At 49.9% G+C, this 19,397-nt stretch overlaps 1 protein-coding gene across 1 annotated transcript in view; it reads left to right on the top strand.

The window, feature by feature from the left end:
- The window catches only part of IGSF3 (immunoglobulin superfamily member 3), a gene marked incomplete at its 5' end in the record, with an annotated part of 91,184 nt that overhangs the window by 24,963 nt on the left and 46,824 nt on the right, over positions 1-19,397 (top strand). The window contains one exon of the mRNA XM_084226698.1: positions 1,859-2,236. Coding sequence (XP_084082824.1) covers positions 1,859-2,236 — 378 coding nt within the window. The remainder of the gene's footprint in view (positions 1-1,858; positions 2,237-19,397) is intronic.

Raw genomic sequence — 19,397 nt, 5'->3', positions numbered from 1 at the left:
TTGCTGAGAAATACCTGATGAAGTGTTGTGTGTGGAACTTTTAATTCCTACCATTGCACATTTGCCTTGTGGTGCAATTTTGATTGTCATTGCAGGTGGGATATGTGTATGCTGTAGCAGGGCTACATGTGCATACAGAAATTGGATTATGAGCTGTTTTTAGGTGTGTAATAAAGATCTTGTCCTTCCTCCTGCTCTGAAAACAGTTCACTTCAAAGGCTGTAATATTTGCTTTGTCCTTTGGCCTTTGTGGGGTGACAGAAGAGGCTGCCTGCACCATAGATGTGTTAGTTGTCTCTAGCAGTATCTTTCCCCAGGATGAAGAGATTGGTACAGCAAACAGTGGGGGAGTGTTTGCCTCTGTTGTTCCTCTCCCTATTTGTTTCAAATGTGCTAGCTTTCCCCGTCCTCCCCTTAAATCACATTATTTCATAAAGAGTAAAAAGAAACATAATTTGGAGCAGCAGCAAGCTGAGCCCAAGTTAATAGTTTGAATTGCACTCCATCTGTTCAGCTGCATGCCCTGATGGATGTGCTGAACCCATTTTTCACAATTTGTTTTAAGCTGCTAAGAACCATCTCTCCTGGCTCCGGTCCAGGCTGGCTGGGGTGAAAAACTTCATTTCTGGACATCGATGTTCAGAGGGCAGGATTGAATCAATAAACCCCAGATTCAAGGCTACCTCTTCACCTGCAGGATGCCACTTTTTGAAAGCTTAAATTCTTCTCTGGACTTGAGCATTGTTATTGAAAAGTAGAGGAAGGGGGGGGGACCCCCAACATACAGATGCACAGAGAGGATGAAATTTGCAAACGTGATTATGCAGGACCTGCTTTAAATCGGCTTATTGCTGTTTTATGATGGCAAGCAAGCAGTCACAGAAGCCAGGGTGATTGGCCTTGCCATGTGTGCATGCTGCTGGTAACTCAATAACCGATGAACACCCACCGTGGTCTCCAGACCTCGAGCCTTTGATGCAGCAACAAACAAGATAGATTGCTGTAATTTATCTGGCCCCTGGAGGGCTGTGCTGGTAATGTGCCATGAGCCCAAGGGCCAGCCATCCATAATCTGTGTAAAAATCCGGCGGATCGCAGTCGCCGTGCTGCGGGGCTGTCTTTGTTTGGCGCTGCACGCCTTTGCGTGTGTACAGCGCGGGGCCATGGGCCCTGACTGCAGAGCGGGGGCACCGAGCTTTGCTGGAAAGTGCCCGCTCCTTCCATTAACTTTAATTGGGTTTGTTATGTGCTAAATGCACACCTTTCAAACTGGCTTGGGAAGGCGGTGCCGGAAACATGATATTTCTCCGTGGGCCTTTACAAGCATAAGAGAGAATGAAGAAGTTGTGCTGGGTTTAGGGAAAAGAAGGGGGTTTGGTACCAGCTGAAGGCTCTGGCAGGTTTGCTGATGGAGGACAGGTGCCTGGGGCGCTGGAGTTGGGTGGCCTCGCAGCCAAAGGAGAGGCAGTGTCGTCCCCTGGCCTCTCTCCATGGGGGTGATAAGAGTTGGAAAGTAAAAGTACTGAAAACAAAGACCTGTCACCTTGAGTTTCTGATTTGTAACTGCGTGGTGCATTGCCCTTTCACGCCTGGGTTCTTACCGCTTCCAAACAAGGGGTTCGTGTTACCTCAAAGCTGCTTCTTTCGTGGGGTGTTTTTTAAAACACTTCCATTGAGTCAGCAAGAATCCTGCAGTGTGACTCGGGGGGTGCTGTGTCAGAGCCTGATGTGCTGGATGTAAAACGGGCTGTGAGGCCTTGCTTCATCCAGCACGGCCACGGCAGGGCGGGGATGTATCTGGGTACAGGTGTGGGGATTGCCTGCCGCTCAGTAACTCTGGGCTCCTCTCCTCCCTCAGGCATGGCGCTGGCCCAGCGGCAAGTGACGGTGCAGGAGGGGCCCCTCTACCGCACGGAGGGCTCCCACGTCACCCTGTGGTGCAAGGTGAGCGGCTACCAGGGCCCGGCGGAGCAGAACTTCCAGTGGTCCATCTACCTGCCCTCGGCCCCCGAGCGGGAGGTGCAGATCGTCAGCACCGTGGACCCCTCGTTCCCCTACGCCATCTACACGCAGCGCGTGCGCGGCCGCGGCATCTTCGTGGAGCGGCTGCAGGGGGACGCCGTGCTGCTGCACATCACCGAGCTGCAGGAGCGCGACGCCGGCCAGTACGAGTGCCACACGCCCAACACCGACGAGAGGTACTTCGGCAGCTACAGCGCCAAGATGAACCTCGTGGGTAAGCTGTGCTGCTCGAGGCCTGGCTGGGCCACTGGGGTGTCGCAGTTGGTTCCTAAGGATCCCCGGGGGGCCCCCTGAGCTGTACCTTGGCTGGTAGCAGCGGGCAGGCAAGGAGACTCCACATGGCTTCTGAGGGTGCTGATTAGATGAGGGTTTATTGGGGGTCCCACCCCTGGGAGCAGCGTGGTTTCTGAGGGAGGAGCAGGGAAGGGGAAGGGAGGGAGAGCCCAGGGAGCAAAGGGCCGAGAGAACCTGGTCTCCCTCACAGCTTAACAGGGAGATTCAGAGTGGGCACGGAATAAGGCTTGGGCAGGCAGGCAAGGAGACTCCACACGGCTTCTGAGGGTGCTGATTAGATGAGGGTTTATTGGGGGTCCCACCCCTGCGAGCAGCATGGTTTCTGAGGGAGAAGGGAGGAAGGAGGGGAAGAGAGGGAGAGCCTAGGGGGCAAAGGGCCAAGAAGAACCTGGCCTCCCTCACAGCTTAACGGGGAGATTCAGAGTGGGCACAGAATAAGACTTGGGCTGTTGGGATTACAGATACTTCAGGGGAGGATCAGAGGTTTGGAATAAACCCTACATTTTTGAGGGGGGAGACAGAGCATACCATTTAACTAAAATGTAACACCACAATAGGGTGTGAGACCCTTCCACCCAACGTGTGCAGTGTGGTCTGCATAGGCTGTCAGATAAAAATCCTGTGAGGGAGAGGCGGAGCAGGGAGAGCAGGTGGCACAGTGGTGTGAATTGCAGGAAATCACGGTGTAGAGGCACAGGAAATAGTGAGCTTTCTTCACTAATAAAGCCTTTATAAAAATGAGACACCAGACAGCATGGCTGGGCAGAGGAACGTTTGAAGCCATGGCTGAAAGCAAACTGGGACTGATTTACAGAGAGGGAAAGGGCCAGGGAGTCTGTGTCAGATGGCACAAGACACAGACCAGAGAGCTGCTTGCCAAAAGTGGTGAAATAACTGAGCAGGGAAGAGAGGAGTAGTAATGAGCAGCACATAAAAGAGAACAGGAGAGATGGTCATCTTCAGGCTCTTACAGCAGTGTGGAGTACACCCTGAAACCACTGAGCAGATTGAGCTGTCTGTGGATGAGTGTGGAGAAGCTGGTTTGGGAATTTTTTTATTTATTTTTTTTGGTTTGCGTTAGAAAAATCAAAAACAGGTACTTTTAAAATCTAGAGTATTTCCACAGCACCTCTTTGACTAGAAGGTTTGACCTTTTCGAGCTTCAGCTTGCTTTCTGTATCTCAAAGCAGTATTTGAAGTGTCTAACTCAGCTAACAGCAGTCAAATAGCTTCCATCCAACCCTTTGTCTGAAAGACCCCTAAAAGAGCTCCTGTACAACACAGACACCCCTCTAGCAAATTCAAGCCCACAGACAGCAAGCAGGCCTGCTTTCCTTAGGAGGTGCCTGTGAGGCTGCAGCTTGGAAACCACTTTGACATTATCCAGCCTGTGGTGGTGTTGCCGGTTCAGGCTGTGTTGACACAAGAAATCCAGGGTGAAAGGAGCCAGGATGTGATTTCAATCACAATAGCCATCCTTTGGGTTGAGCTTCTTGCCTCCAGCTTTCATGGCCTTGGCTTTTTTCCTTCAGGGGTGCCAGCCCAACCACTCTCCCAGGTGAAGCTCCGCAGCATGGGTGTAGGTGCTTATTTAGGTGCCTTTTTTGCAATCTGATGTCCATGAGTGGTTGGGGGGTAGATGCCTGAGTATTCTATTTTTTATTTGTAGGTCTGTAATTTGCTTTAGGTGTCTGGATTTGCAGTTCCCACTGCAGTTTAAACAAGACTGAGTCAGCGTTTCTTTTGTTAAGTCACCTTGGGGAGTGAAACCCATTGAAACCAACACCCACTGAAAAAACGTGCCTGGGGGCAGGGTGGGGTTGGATGGATTCTGGGTGGCTCTGCCAAAGAGCTGGAGCTGAGCACAGTCAGCAATGGGAAGCTCCTCCACTCCTCTCCCAAGAGTCTGGGGAACCAAAGCTGGGTTGATCTGTTTTTGCTCTGTCCTTCCCTTTCCACAGCTACAGACCAGTAAGATTTGGGAGTCTGTAGACACCCATGAACAGTGCTTGGAGGACATTGGCTTTGGGGCTTGCATGTGTCAGAGACACTCGAGAAAATTGATCTAAAGTAACTTCTAGTGGATTAGTTAAATCACATTATGCCCCTTCATGGATGCTTGTCCTCAGGATTTTGGGGCCTAATTTGTTTTAGCTTAATTCATTTCTGAAAATTCACTTTGGAAATGGCTTAGGGTCACTTGCATTTTGAACGTGAGCATCTGTGTACGTTCCCTTCTGTGGGTTAGCCAAACTCTTGACAGAAACTGAATTTTTCAGAGTGCTCCCAGCAATGACCTGTAGACAGAATCCCCTTACAGAGAGCCTTCCTTCTGCCTCTCATTCATGGGAAGTGGTGCTGACTTCAACTTTGTTGGACCATGGAGTCCTTCTGTGGGCTCCTCTCTGCAGACCTGGGCAGATCACAGGTCCTTTCCGTTTTCCTATCTCAGCCATAGGTTGGGGGTTTTCAGGCTGGTTTTGTTTCTGCAGACAGTATGCAAGAAGAGGTACAGAAAAGAGTTACTGTTCTCATTTTCTCAGAAAAAGAACCAAACTTTTTTTTTCGTTCATCCAGTTATGAATTTTTAATTGACTCATTAGATTGAGTGGCTCTTTTCTGGCAGCAGCAAAGCCTGAAGGGAGACAGGTTTGTTAGCATCTCTATTCTCTCCACTTATGTGTGAAGTGGATGGCTTTGAAGCAGTGTTGATTTTAGGCTTGCTGCTCTGGGACCTTGGAATTGTTGTGTCCCATGGTTTGAGGAAAGAGCTGAAGGAGGAGTTTCTCCTCTTTTTCCACCTCCACGATACAGCCCTGTGACAGGGGAGCTGCATGGGACACTGGTGCAGCAGCACGTGGGGCTGCTGTCTGCACTGGGGCATTTCAGCTTGCAGCAGAGCGGCTGGGATGTGTTGTGCTCCTGCCATCTGAGCATTGTTGAAGGCTGTGTCTCCAGGGCTCTGAGGCTGCTAAAAAATAATCTTGTCAGCTTCAGAGACATGCCAGTTTGGCTTGAAAGTACACTTCTCCCCACCTCATGAACAACAAGCATGGTTAGTTGTCCCTCTGCCATTATTAATGTCACTGCTCCAGATTCCTCTTCTCTCACTGAGACTTTGGCCACAGTCTAGTACTGCTTTGAGGACCTGATGTCTGTGATGGCCTGGAGTAAGAAGTGCTCCCCAGGCACTCTGTGGGACTCTTATCTGAATTTTAGGCATACAACACAAGTGCTAATCTCACTGAAGCTGGAATGAGGCCAGTCATGTGGTTCAAAGGCCTTCTGCCATTCGAGCATGTGTATCAAGGCTTAAGCTTCTTCACCGGTCTCCAACTGCTTCAAAAACAAGCCTTTCTGTATATTACTGCTCCTCTTCTCATCCCCCTCTGAGCAGTGTCTTTGGGATGATGGAGTTGTGCCTGGGCTGTGAGATGTGTTAGGAGAAGAATTTAGGACATCTCAGGCTGAGTTTTAGGTGCTGAGGGAAGAGGGGTAAAAAAAAAAGAAGGGGTGCAGCTCTTCAGGATGTTGTGGGGCCATGGCCTTGTGACTGATGTATGAAAAAGGATTAGCCCATGTACAAAGTCTGCAACTGTTGTTTGCCTTCAGATTTTAGTTCCCTGAGACTGACACAAAATTGTGTCATGCTCTTTTACTCAGGGTGGCAGGAAAATATTTTGGAAGATCTCATGAGTTGTCTGCCACCCGTTTAACACCAGGCTTGCTGCCTAAGGTAGATATCCAGGCAATATCTGCCCTCAGAAGACAGAAAAAGACAAATCTGGAGAGCAGTCCGTCGTTGTTGAAATTAAATGCATCGCTCTCTATGTTGATTAGAGAGAGAGCCTACATGTTAGACTCAAGCTAGGCACTAGTGGCTGTAAACTTGGCTGCTTTTGGAGGCTTGCCCTATCAGGCTTCTAAGCAACCGGTGGGAATTTTGACTTTTTGGTTGAATTGGGAACACACTTGAGTGTGCTGAAGAGGGGAGTTACAAAATTTAAATTAGGGTGATTAAATTGTGGATCTGGGGACAATGCACACAATTGTGTTGGGATCCTGCTTGTTGCTGGCTGTGATAAGTATGTACTTTTTTAAGAAGTTAAGAGACAGCAAAAAATTTGCAGGTGAAGGAAAGCAGCATCCCAGAAGCACAGCTGACAAGACAGCAGTATTTTCCAGGTTGCCATTGGAATTACCCCTTTTCTTAACTCTTGAAATATGGGCAGAGGAGGAGGTTTCTGTACAGTAATTTAGTTGGTGAAGCTGCAGGAGTGCTATGCAAATTGAGGTGGTGGTTTGTGCTTCTGTTGATGGGTAAACTTGTGTTTTGCTGCAGGGTAGAGCTGAGCACATGGCAGTTCCTTCAAAGAGCGTGAGTCACTGCAAATTTGTACTCCACTATATCTCTGCGATGAATTGTTTGTGTGCCTGTACCCTCACTTAGATAACAGTGAAGAGGCCCAGGTCTAACCTCTTCAGAAGTTTCAGACTTTTATCTCAGTGTTTTTTCATCTGTGCTCCCAAAAACGTTGAGATCTTTTTCAGAGTAAGTGATTTGAGGGAAGAAATCAAGCTTTGAGGTTTTTCTTAAACAGGTAGTGATAGAGCGGTAGGAAAGGTTTCAAAGCACTTGAGGAGGTGGCAGGTCTTTTAGTCTTTATTTTGGGGGAAGCAGCTGTACAGCATAAATCCTAAACAAGTTAAAGCAAAAAATGAAAGGGGATTGGATGGGAGGAGACCTCAGTCCCCATGGTACCACAGACTGGGAAGAAGCAATGTCAGTGCAGACTTGAGAAACAAGGAGCACTCAAACACAGCTGCCTTGGCAGCGGGCAGGGGCTGCTGTGGAGCTGGGGGTAATGCCTGCAGGGATGGTCACCTTCTTCCAGCCAGGTTTAGGTCACAGAGGGCAGAGGGGCTTCATGCTGGTTCGGTGCTATTCAGTGGCTGCCCTGTCAGCCTGGTCACACTTTTGCTCTCTGCTATTTCTCACTGGTCTCATCCTGCCTGGGTGGGTTGGTGCCCTGGCCTCTCTGCTCTTCTTCTGTGTCCTGCATTACCTGTGATGGTTCCCAGGGCTCTGTGTGGTTTTTTGGCTGATAGCCCCGTTGTGGTGGAGTTCTACACCGTGCCAAGCTTGGGAGTGGTGGAGGGCAAGGGCATTGATAGGTGAAGATCCATCTGCATCTCTGCAGGGCTGGCTGTGGCCCTGCCTAGTGGGGTCTTGTCTCCTAATGCTGAGCTGCCCAAGGCACTTGCAGCTCTCTGCAGAGCACAACTCAGTCCATGGGCACTCAGACCATGCCTTTAGGAGTTTGTCTTCAGAATTCTCTGTGCCCTGCAGCTGTGGCATGTAACTGTGTGGCCACTTGCAAGCCCAGTGGCTGGGGCAGGGAGGACACCTGTAGGGTGTATCTGAGAGGCTTTGGTGACATGGGAGGTGGGAGAAAGGTTTATGCAGTCCAGACACTTAGTGCTGGAAAGAAGGGAGCTGTGTGTATCTCAGACAACCCTTCAAGAGAAGAAAGCAGGTCTCATTTGTTGAGCTTGCCACCAAAAACCACCAGGATCTCTCTGCTGAGAGTGAAAGAATGAGTAGCATGCAAGAAAAAAAAAAAGAACTTTTATTATCCCATACCAGCTGCTGCTGCTTGTTGCCAGCAGCTTCCCTTCTTCTTCATCAAGTGCTGCCATACGTGATCTGTCTGTGCACAGAGCAGAGGGAGAAAGTCACGTCACAGTTTGGATTTGGGGGAGCACAGTCTGCTCTAGGCGACCTGGATGAGAGCAGTCTCTCCATGTGAGGACCTGGGTGGCTGCTGGTTTATTCCTGCTGTCAACAGGGCTGAAGGTGGCTTTGCTTGAGGCAGGTGTCGAGGATAGAGATGGCAGTCTCAGAGACAAGGACCTACCAGTTTTGATAGAAGTCTTCGGGGGCTCTTCTTTCTGTGCTGCGTTTTTTTTCGTTGTCTTCACCTGAGAGACAGGGAAAAGTGTTTGTCACTGTACTTGAGTGAGCAGCTTGTATCCTGGGGAGACCAGGCTTTTTGCAGATGAGCAACAGCAGGGCAAAAATTGAAATAAGCAGTTCAGCCTGTCCTGGAAGGTTGCAAAGGCTTCATCTCCAGAGGCTTTCAAGACCTGACAGGATCGAGCTCTGAGTGGCCTTGTCTGACCTTATAGCTGACCCTGCTTGACCCTGTAGCTGCACTACAGACCCCCAAGGTCCCTTCCACCCTGAATTGTCCTGTGATGAGCTACTTGGCTGCACTGCAGAAAGGAACCACTGTTAGGCAGCATTTTGGAGGGTTGGTGCTAAATAAAGGAGTTTGGAGGGTCAGAGCTAAATAGTGCCATAACATTGATGATCTCAACCAGGTGAGAACACCAAGGACCTATTTTACATCTCCAAATTCTATTTTTTTTCTGGCATATTTTTATATTTCATATTGTTCTTATTTCTCTCATGAGGTTGCAGGAGTTTGTCTCTATTGCTCTGCTCTGGTGTATGAGGGTGGAAGTTGGAAATCCTAAGCACAGTTGTCCTAATCTCTCTTTGTCTCGGCAGCTTGGCTACCTCCATGAAACATGTGTGTGCCTTATCTGGCCAAGCTGTGTGAGTTAACCAAAGTGAGCTGCAGGATTGGTGTTTTGTGTGTGAGTTACATTCATCTTTGCCTGTTTGGGCTGTGCTTGTTGCAGTAATTAGCTCCCCAGAGGAGTAAAATGTCCTTCACTTTCAAATTACCCTTTAGCTGGCATTAAAAAGGGATTTTAAAAAAAAAAATCAAATGGCTTCTTATAGGTGGCCCTTTGCAGCTAGACGCAGGGTATTTTGTTCTTACTGGCCTCCTTTATATGCCTAATTCTCTCTGTAGTAACCTTCACAAAATAATTGACCTATGCTCCTCTGCTTTTTCTTTCTGTTCCTGCTATGGATGGAAAAGTATTTGTCTGTTAATGGGGGAGGAGTGGGGAGGGGTAAACATATTTACCTCTGGCAGCTCCTGTGGCCAGGGCCTGGGGAATTGCACCTGGTTTGAGATGCTACAGGCGTTCAGCCCTGTTATGCTGCCAGCTTGCTGCATGTCCCTGGATATGGAGCAATCCATCTCCCTCCCCGTTTTCCAGCTGGTAAAATTAGGGATAATAGCACACAAGCCTTTCACAAAGTCTTTGCTAAATAATTGTGATGGGCTTTGAGCTCCTCAGATAGCGGGAGTTAAAAACAAAGGCTTATATTTCTACTCTGCCTGGTAATAATGCTGAATAGGATTCATCTCCTGTCCTGCTTAGTCATTTCTGCTATCTTGAAAGTGTAGCTGCCTAAGCTCACCCAGTTTTCCCCTGGCAGAAGCTGTGAGGCTGATAGGCACTGCCAGACTGAGGGGCCGGTGATCCGCAGTGCCGTGGGCAGGTACGTGGGAGCCTGGCACAGGCAACCCTGTGCTTTAGTCATGTACAGTCTGGCAGTGAATTCCACGGGCTGGTTATTCCTTGTGCTTCCTAAGCCACTCTTTTGTAGATAGCAGTCAGGTTAGAGCTGATGGCTTATGACAGAAATCTCTGTGCGTGCCCTTGCATAGTGGGACAGCTCACTCCTTTTGTGTGTCTTTATCTCCTCCCATGTTACTGTGTTTTCCTGCTAAACACTTCCAGTTATTCCTGTTTTGTTGCAGTATGCCATCTCCTATTCTTTCCTGATGGAATTACTTGCCTGTTTTTTTCTTTCTTATTGTTGTATTACATTGCATCACTTCTTTACCTCTGAATATGCAGGAGAAATGGAACAAATGGTGGGCAGTCTATGCCTAAAAAATGGGCAATCCATTGTATCCACTCTTTTGTTTCTTTCTTCAGTTTTTTTTCCCCCTCCCTCATCTTTCTGCCCTGTCCCTCAAAACCTCAAGCAGCTTGGTGGCATGACATGCTTTGTAGGAAGGGCTCTCAGGTGGGGATCTGATTCTTTCCTTTTTTTAATGCCATCCACCTACCCATTTCTCAAAAACCTGGCATTAGACACATTTGGAACACATCACTGTATTCCATATGTTTTTCCTATATTGTCCCCTTTGAGGCAGAGGTACTCTTTTTAAATTTAGCTAGCATGTGGAGAACAATTACAATGAGAATATGTGTCCTTTTTTGGACGTACCTGTACACTTGTGGTGATGCATTGTAAGAAAAAAATGTATTCTAAAAGCCATTTCTAAAAATGTAAATTAATTCAGCCTCAGGCAATTGCACGGCCCTCTGCTCACAGATGTAGGCTTGTCTTTAAAATGAGCCCTCTTGTTTCCAGACTTTCTACATCCCTTCCTTGTCAGGAAGGCAGGTGTGGAACCCTGAATGCTGACTTGCCTTCAGACTGTAAAGAGCTGCAGTGTTTTGCTTGGGTGGCTTTCTTTCCAGCGCTGAGCCTGAATCGTAACATCAGGACAGTCAGCTAAAATGATCTTTGGAAACTAAGCAGCCTTTCCTGAAAAAGCCTCTTTTCTGAAGGCGCTGAGTCGTGCCCTCCAGTATGCTCTCGAGCCATGTCTGGCTCCTCTCAGGCGTCCCCCAGGGTGATGGGAATGGGGCATTTGCTCTTTGCTGAGCCCTGAGCCTCCTTAGTGTCAATGAGGCTGCAAGGCTTGGGGTCTTCTGCTGCCCTGAAAGGAATTGCTGAAAACACAACCCTGCTCAGACCATGTCTTCTTTTTGCTTTGCCTGCTGACTCTTCCCATGTGCTTTGCCAGTTCCTGGTAAAATGACGTGTTTGGTAATCATAATTGCTGTGTTTTGGAGGATGCCTTTCAGTCTCTCCCCCAGAGTAGAGGGATTGGTGACATAGGCTGACTGTGTATATTGACGTAATATGCTGAGAAGAGGTAAAGGATGCAAAGGTTTTTAAGTAGGAAAAAAGAATCTTTAGTCAGAGATCCTGGTGCATTTGAAGACCAGCTCTACCAAAAGTGGGTTACTCAGCATCCTAGGTTCAAGCCTGGGGCAAAAAGTTGTCTGGTGTTGAAAACAGTTTAGTGCTATCTCCCATCCTGAATTCCACATTTCCTCCTGATGTTGTCTGGGCAGTGCCAAACCCTTTTTTCTCCCCCCCAAATTATTACTTTTTCTATCCATGCACAACTAAGAGAAGCTCCAAAATATAAGAAAAAATTACTGCACACAAAAGGAGAGCCAGAAGGAGCTAGGCTGGGTTGGATGAGCAGGTGGTGGAGCCAGCAGGCTGCAAAGTGGGATGGGCAGAGCCTGGTACCTGCCTCCTACCTCCTGTGCACTCGGCAGCTTTCCAGGGGCTAGAGGGGAGCTCAGGGACACCCATCTCTTCTTCCACCTGCACCTCCCCGCCAGTGCTGGGTACTGAGCAGCCAGCACGGCCTGGTGGCTCCCTGGCATGGGGACCATCACCCAGTGACACTGGCAGAGCCTGTTGGCATTTCTGGCAGCCTTTTTGGAGAGGCTCAAAGTGTGCAGGTTTCTGTGCTCGTGTGCCTCCAAAGAGTCTCTCGGCGTTAAATGGGGGAAGCGAGGGCTGCGAGCGCAGCTGGTAACATATGGCACCCGTCCCCTGCCTTAGCAATTGCTCAGTGAACTCTGGCAGTGAATGCGGTCCCCGTGGCTCCAGCCGGCTGCAGCACTGAGAAATCCTGCAATGGAGCGGCCCCGTATTCCATTACCACCGAAAACTTCGCCTTTCACATTGCCTGTTTTTCCTGCTGTGCTTCCCTGGGGAGGTTTTTGCTGTGTTTACTCTTCCTCCCACTCTTCTTTTTTTTTTCTTTTTCTTAATTTGTTTTCCCTGGAGGATTGTTTTATTTGTTCTTTAATTCCAACCCCTCAGACTTGGTTGCTCTGCACTTCTGTCGCTCTGCTGCCCTGAGAGGCAGGGACAGCTGTCTCTGCTGTTGATGTGATGCTTTCCTTGAGTTCTCTTGGAGAACAAGTAGGTCTGGTGATGAACAGTGGAGTCCCCACATAGCAGAGGATGAGTGCAGTGCCCGTTGCTCAGCTCTCTGCCGCAGAATGCTCCCTGTGGTGTGGATGTAGATCTTGTTGAAAAATTGCAAAACCGACAAAGTCAAACTGGTGGCTGGTGCTCAAGCAAACTGCAGAGCAGCACAAGTTTCTCTTAGGAGCGTTACCAATCTACATCAGATCTTTTGTGTCATCTCAGATAAGATAGCACTAAACTTGAAATCCTACTGCTTCTGTCCCACCCCTAGCTCTGATGATTTGGAATCCTTATCTCTAATTAGAGATGTTGCTGTTGAGCGTCAGGGGGAGAAGATTTGGGGAAAGGGGGAGATGGTGAGATTTCTTTAAGTTTAAAGTTCCAGAGGGTCTCTGCCCTGCTTTTGCTGCCCACAAGAGAGGTGGGAAAGGTGGCAATTCTTTGGTGGTTTTGAGTCCCACAGCAGCCTATTCCTCCTCCTTCAGCCCAAAGCCCTGGCAGGACTGGCCTTCCTCCCCTCTCCCTTCAGTTCCAGGTGGTGCAGGGCTTTGCTTTATGTGCTGAGAAGGAAACCTGACCTGCACTGGGATAGAGCTGCCCCTTGGTAAGGAGAAGTTGGGGAGAGAAATTTTCCATCTTGATTCTGTGTCTGCCCTGTCAGTTTAGCCCCCTAACAGTTTTACAATCTTTATCTGATATAGGTTTAAGAGGATTTCCCTGGGTGCAGTGGGATTATTATAAGTCAGAGAGCAGTCTCCAGCTGATATTCCTTCAGCAAGTATTTATTTTAAGTGGGTTTAACAGTATTTAATTTAAAAAAAAAAAACTTTATGGGTTTTTTTTTTCATGGGTTGCAAGTAAATTGTTTGTGCTATCAGAAAAGTAGACCCTGAATAAAATGAAGAAATGTATTGTTGCTTTCCATGCTGGGGGTGGTGGAAGGAAAGCAGCAGCTGGAGGTGGGGAGGATAGAAGATAAAATAGTAATGTGGTGGGAAAAGTAACATTATTCCATGCAGCACTGATTAGTAATACTGCCAAACAGCTGTTTATAAATGGGAAATGTAATGGGAAGGGGGGCTGCCAGGAACATGAGAGTGCTGCAGGCACTGCTGGGTCATCATATGAGGAGGGGATGGCTTCTGTCAACCTTTTATCTACCCCCTGGGGTATCAGGGGCTGTGCTGCTGCAGTCCCCAGGAGCATGGGGGGCTGGGGGTGACCCCTCCACCCTCCCTGGCCCTTGTGGGAGGGTACTCAGTTGTTTTTGTACATAGCATGCTCACCCCGATTTAGGACTTTTGTGTCACCTTCAGAAAGGAGGAGCGTTGGCAACCTTTGGCTTTGGGAAAGCTGTGCTTGTAGGAGAAAAATCTCCTTTCCAGCCACATGTGGGCTGTTTCTTTATCCTCTTTCCCCCTCTGGCAGGCTTTATTGATGGCAGACGGCTCTGGGGCTGGATGTGTGTGCACGCATCCAGAAGTCGTGCTGTCTTAGTGAGAGCCGCCTTCTGGCCACCTGCACCCAGGCAGCATCCTAGTCCTTGGAGCATTTCAGAGGATGCTAATGGAATGGGATTAGCTGCCCCACTTGCCCTTGCCATCGACAAGAGATGCTTCTGGAGAGCCTACAAAGAAAAGCCAGAGCTAACAGGGCAAACCCGAACAAAGGCGCTTTAGAATGCAGAGAGAAGCGTGATTTTTACCCTGAGGAAGCAAGAGGTGGGGCTGCTCCGCTCCCCATTTGAAGTCTGAATGAGCCTCTGCCTTAAGGGATCGTGGATGATGAGTTGGTGCTAATGGGCTGGATGCCCTTCAGTGTCCCGGCTCTGCCTGCCCTGCTTCGCTTCCTTGACATTGTGGTTCAACATACTGTGCCCTTCAGGGTTTTATTCCTTGCTCCTTGAGAGTTAAAATGATAACTTAGGGCTCTCTAAAGAAATGTAGAGCTAGGGATGCCTGCCCTGGGGAAGTGTGTCATGGCAGGCAGGGTTTTCTGGACAGGAATGCCTCTGTGCTAGGCACAATGTGCTCTGAGCACTTAACTTTCTCAGACCCTGTCATCCTTCATTTTTAGCTGCCTATTCAAGAGAGCAAGATTTTTATGAAGCCATTTCTTACCAAAAGCGTTTCCTGATTGTAACTTGTAATGCCAAACATACTGAAGGGTGAGAAGGTTTAGAGAGATCGGTTTTCTTTATGGCATGCTGCTTCATGGAAGCGAAGGGATCCAAAAGCAGCAGGTTACTTAGAGGGTTAATGTTGGGCTCTGTGTCCACTGAAAAAGTGCAGAAAAATTGCATCAGTGTGCCACAGATGACCACAGGTGCTCTGGCAGTCTGTTGTCACCTTTTGAGCTCTCTCAGGTGTACTGATGCCACCTGTCCACAGCCAGGAGTCCTTGCAGAGCTGCAGGTGATGGTTGTGCCTGACGGGTGGCCCACCTGGCACTGCAGCTGGAAGGGGGGAGTGCTGGCACAGCAGTGTTTACCTGTGGGGTAGGGAAAGTGACTGGAGAGGTGGCATTATCAGGGGCATGAGTCCATAATTTGGAGAGATTCTGTGCTTTGAAGGAGCTCCTTTGTTGTGGGTGCAGGCCAGAAGGGCTGCCCTGCGAGGGGCAGGTGCTCTGGGACAGTGTGAAAGGTGCGCTGTGGTCACAGGGGTGCTTCCAGTGTCTTCCTTTCTTCAGAAGTTAGGAGCACTGCCTATAATCCAAACAGCCCCTGAGTGTATAAGCATATCCAGAGCAGTGGTGCAGGGAAAAGCATCCCTTTGCATGAGAGGTTCCTGCCTCCAGGCAGAGTCCTGGGGTGCAGGGTAAGCTGAGCCAAAGATGGAGCCCTTTGGCTGCTGTGGGATAGAAGATTATGACAGCTGTGCCCTCACTGAGGAAGGGGAAGCTTGTGGTTGTCCCGGTGCTGGGCAGTGTGAAGGAGAGCAAATGAAGGCATGCAAGGCAGAGAGTGAGTGGGCTGAGGGAGATGGAGGTGAGGAGGTTAAAAACCAAGCAGAAGGTTAGAGGAGGGAAGAAAGGGTGCAGGAAGAAAAGCAGGAACAGCAGCACTGGGAAGGCAAGTGGAGGAGGGAGTGTAGAAGTGGCAGGTGGAAGCCCTTGGATGGGAGTTTTTGTGCTGTTAAGAGCAGTGGGGTGTGTAGGTTGGCATCTTGGAGGTACTGAAGCAGGGAGAGCTGAAATGGGGATGACGAGAGAGGGACTGTGGTTGGGGTGAAAGGAGTGTCCCTGCTCCCTCCTGCAATGGGAGGATGCCCCTGAACTGCCACAGACATGAGTCCCTCTCCATCTGGCCTCCTTCTGCAGGGCTTTGTGGGGGCTCTTCCCCTACCCTTTCCATGTGTCCTTCAAGTGCCCTAGATGCTGTTTCAGGCTTTTGACTCTGGAGCAGACAATGGGGGTTTCAGTGCTGTCTTCCATCAGGGCTGTCAGGATGCAGTAATTACCTTTGCACTGCTGCCTCCCTACCCTTTATTCCTCTCCCTTTGTGACTGGGATGTCAGAGGCAGTGATGGTGCTTTGAGGAGCTCCTTTTGAAGCGACTTTGTGAGTCACAGGACTGGTGAGCAGTGGGGAGTGAGATGCTGGTGCCCGGCTCTCTCAGATCCTTTCAGCTCCCTCGTGTCTGTGGCCAGAGCAGTGTGTCCTGCATGCCCATCCTTGGAGACACTGAGCTCCTCAGATCTCATCTGCTTAGAGAGCCTCTTGGTGAGGGTTTGATGTGGATAGAGGCAAGGGGAGAGAAGGAACAGTACACCAGAGGCATGCTGGGCTGGGCAGCAGTGCTGTGGTGTTGGGTTGTGCCCCTGGGGCCGGGCTGAGCCAGAGCCTGTTGCTGTGAAAAGCGCAGCTCTGGCTCAGGGTGCTGCACGGGTGCTGAGCTGCCCCTGGCAGAAGTGGGATGAGTTTCTGCAGGCAGCCCTGTCACAGACCATCAGAGTAGCAAGATGGACTTGCTGTCTCCTGTGGTATGTTTGGGCCACAGGATGCTCTGGTAGGGCTAAGTTCAGCCAGATAACTGTGGGCAGTTTGCACTAATGAGATGTTTTAGATGTCACATGTGCCCCCAGGAGCCACTGTAGAGCCCTCCCCTCCTCAAATCTCTCACCGAAGGCTAGAAGATGTTTTCCATCACTGCTAAAGTGTCATGCCAGACACCACAGTCCCAGCCCTATTACTGGTCCACTGATGCCCACAGGGCCACCCATTCTGTGCCTTACTGTCTTCTGGTTGAAGTTGACAAGACTGAAATGTGAGTCCTCTCATTGACTGCCAGGACTTAGCACTGCTGTTGAGCGTTCAGGGATGCTGTGTGGAGCAGCAGGACAGCCAGCCAGCCAGTCTGTGAAACCCCTGTACGCCAGCCAGAGCAGAGCCTGATTAAGCTTATGAAACCTGACAAGATCACAGCCCAAGGTGGTATTGCTGGAGGCTGCCTGACTGGGAACCATGTTCCTGTTGCAGCGGCACGAGCATTAGGGATATGTCACTGGAAGCCTGTCATGACACACAGCTAGCCCCTGAGTAAGGAGCATGTCTCTCACAGCTGTTATCCTGCCAACAGAGTGCAGGAAGAGCCTGCTCCCAAAAGGAGCACTAGCTGCATCTGCTTGCAAATGACGAGCAGTCCCTCCTTCTCTGCCATCTTGGCTTGGAATGGATGGTCCCCTGAACAAGTAAATGCTGACCAGGGTGCTGCTCTTTTGACTCTGCAGGTATAGCAACCCCTCCAGCTTGGCTGGTGTGTGTGTCCCCAAAATAATGGCTTTGTGACCTGTGAAGGACATCCCCATAGCCCCACTGCTCCATCAATGGCCTGTGTCACTTTGACCCCAGATGAGGAGCTGTTGCTCATCTGTCAGGGCATGGCAGTCGGTGCCCGAGGGTGCTGTGTGCTGCCTGTAGGTCTGGGAGCTGGCAGAGCAAGGACTGCTGCAGGAGGCTCTGTGCTCTGCTCATCCATCAGCTAAAATAAGCTCTGAAGTGCGATGCATCCTTTGGTACAACCTGGGTGGGAAACTACCTGACTCACCACCTCTGCCTAGCAGCTATTGCAGGGATCTTTGTGCCACTTGTTGTGGATCTGCATGAAATCAGAGGCTTATATTTCCTAGCAATCAGTATTTCTCACGCAGGCACTGCCGTTGGATTCCTCCTGGTCAGATTTGTGCTAGTCTGGGAGAAGCAGCAGCAGCAGCTTCTTAAACAGACCGGTTCTTATGCCTTTGTTTCCTTCAGCCCCACAGGGTTAATCTCCTTCTTGGCACCTGATTATTTGCTGCTGCAGGGTGTGTGTTTGAAATTCTCATTTAGCTGGCTTTAATCCCCATCTGGGAGCTGTGTCCAGGTCCCAGGGGCTGGGGGTGGGTTAATACCTGAGCCCCCCCTGAGTAGCTCAGTGGTTTCTGCCTCTCCCCGCAGCTGGGGTGTCCCCGAGGGAGGTATTGAGGTGAATGGACCACTTCCCAATTGGTTACTAAGCGTTTTGTGTTCCTTTGTGAGGCTGATGGGCATTGGTGTTGCTGGCTTAGCAGCAAGCCTGCTGAGAGGCAGGGATGGGGGCTTGCAGGGCTGCATGGTCAGGTGAGAGATGGAGCTCCCCTTCTTCTGCTCTTGCCTTGAATTCCTCTCCTTCACCTCTGAAGCTCATCGGGCATTGACACAGCTGGCAAAAATCGCTATATCCCCACAAGGCACTAGCTTCTCTCACCCTTCTGCAGCTCCAGCTTTTTGCCTGCTATTTCTGTGGGTAGTGGCACCCAGTACTTTTCAAACCATTACTCCGTCTTGCTGCCTTCTCCTTCCACCCCAGAGATGCCCACAATTACCTTTTCAGTGTTCCTCTGCCACCCACTTGCCCTGATGCCTGCTCCAGGCTGTCACCCTGCCACCTTCCCCTCTTCCAGTGTCCTTGCTCCCTGGGGCAAGACCACTTCCAGTGGAACTCAGGATGCTCTCTCTCTCTTCCCATGTGCCACCCCATGGGAAAGTGGCTCTGGTCTCCCTGACTCCTGCCATGAGTTACCGGTGGTTTTTTAGGATGCTCGGTTTCCTCTCCCGTTGGCTTTCCCCCCTCCAGGTGCTTCTGTCAGCGTGTAATGAGCTGGCACAGCACAGAGGAGTGGCTCCCCGGGGTGCTCTCTGGCTGACACTACGAGCAGCAGACGGTGACTAAAGCAGAGACAGCCCTGTGTTCCTCTGAAGGGATCGCAGATGGGGAATGAACGGGAGCGCTTGGAACAAGTGGCGCCGTAATCCCTCCCTGCCCCCGCCCCTCTGCCCCCCTTTTTGCAGACATTAGTTTGATTAAAATTGCATGAGCCCACACACGGGTGTGTTTTATTTTATTTATTTATCTCCTCCTAGTGAGAGACTGGTTTGAGGTCTGCTTTGTGGGAAAGCAGCCAGAGGGATGCTGGGGAATTCGGGGTGGTTTAAAAAACTTTCCCTCCGCGGAGCTCGCAGCTGGCTGCTGTGGGGCTGGTTGTACTGGTGAGACCTGCTTTTCCTGTGGGATGCTAAACTCAAGCACCTTCTTCCCAGCAGAGCCTGAGGTCCTTGCTGGTAGTGCCTGGGTGTGTGCTGGGCAGGCAGGAGCCCCTTCCAGCGCTGCTGTGGGGCAGCAGCATCTGGAAGAGTGCAGTAGGGTAGCTCCAGCAAAACTTCACCCAAGGCTTGCCACATTACTGAGGTCATCTGCATGGCTGAGGGTGGGTGTAGAGAGCCAGTGTGAAACACAGGGATTAACTCACGGTATAGGTAAAACAAAAATAGATGAGTTCTCTTTCAGCCAGGTTTGTGCAGCCAGATTGGCCACAAGTCTATGTTACTGTTTGAAGCAGCCTTCTGTCTCTTCTAGAAATGGGGAGAAGGCTTGAAGAGTTAGATGACTTTGTTCTGCAGCCCTATTCCACTCTGTAAATGCAGTATTTTTGCTAATACTGTGGCAGTGCTATGTCAAAACGCCTTGGTGGGCATTAATAGTATAGGCTGTCTTACTGCCTCACCTAGGGGCATGTATGGTTCAGCTTTTGCACGTTTTCTCCCGTTTTGGAAAAGAAAAATGATTTTTTCTTCCCTTCAGGAGGGTTTACTTTTAATGAAA

This window comes from Fringilla coelebs (genome assembly GCF_963513975.1).
Source record: "Fringilla coelebs genome assembly, chromosome: 2".
Classification (NCBI taxonomy): Eukaryota; Metazoa; Chordata; class Aves; order Passeriformes; family Fringillidae; genus Fringilla; species Fringilla coelebs.
The sequence above is the reverse complement of the archived record's forward strand: the minus strand, read 5'-3'. Positions and strand labels throughout refer to the sequence as shown.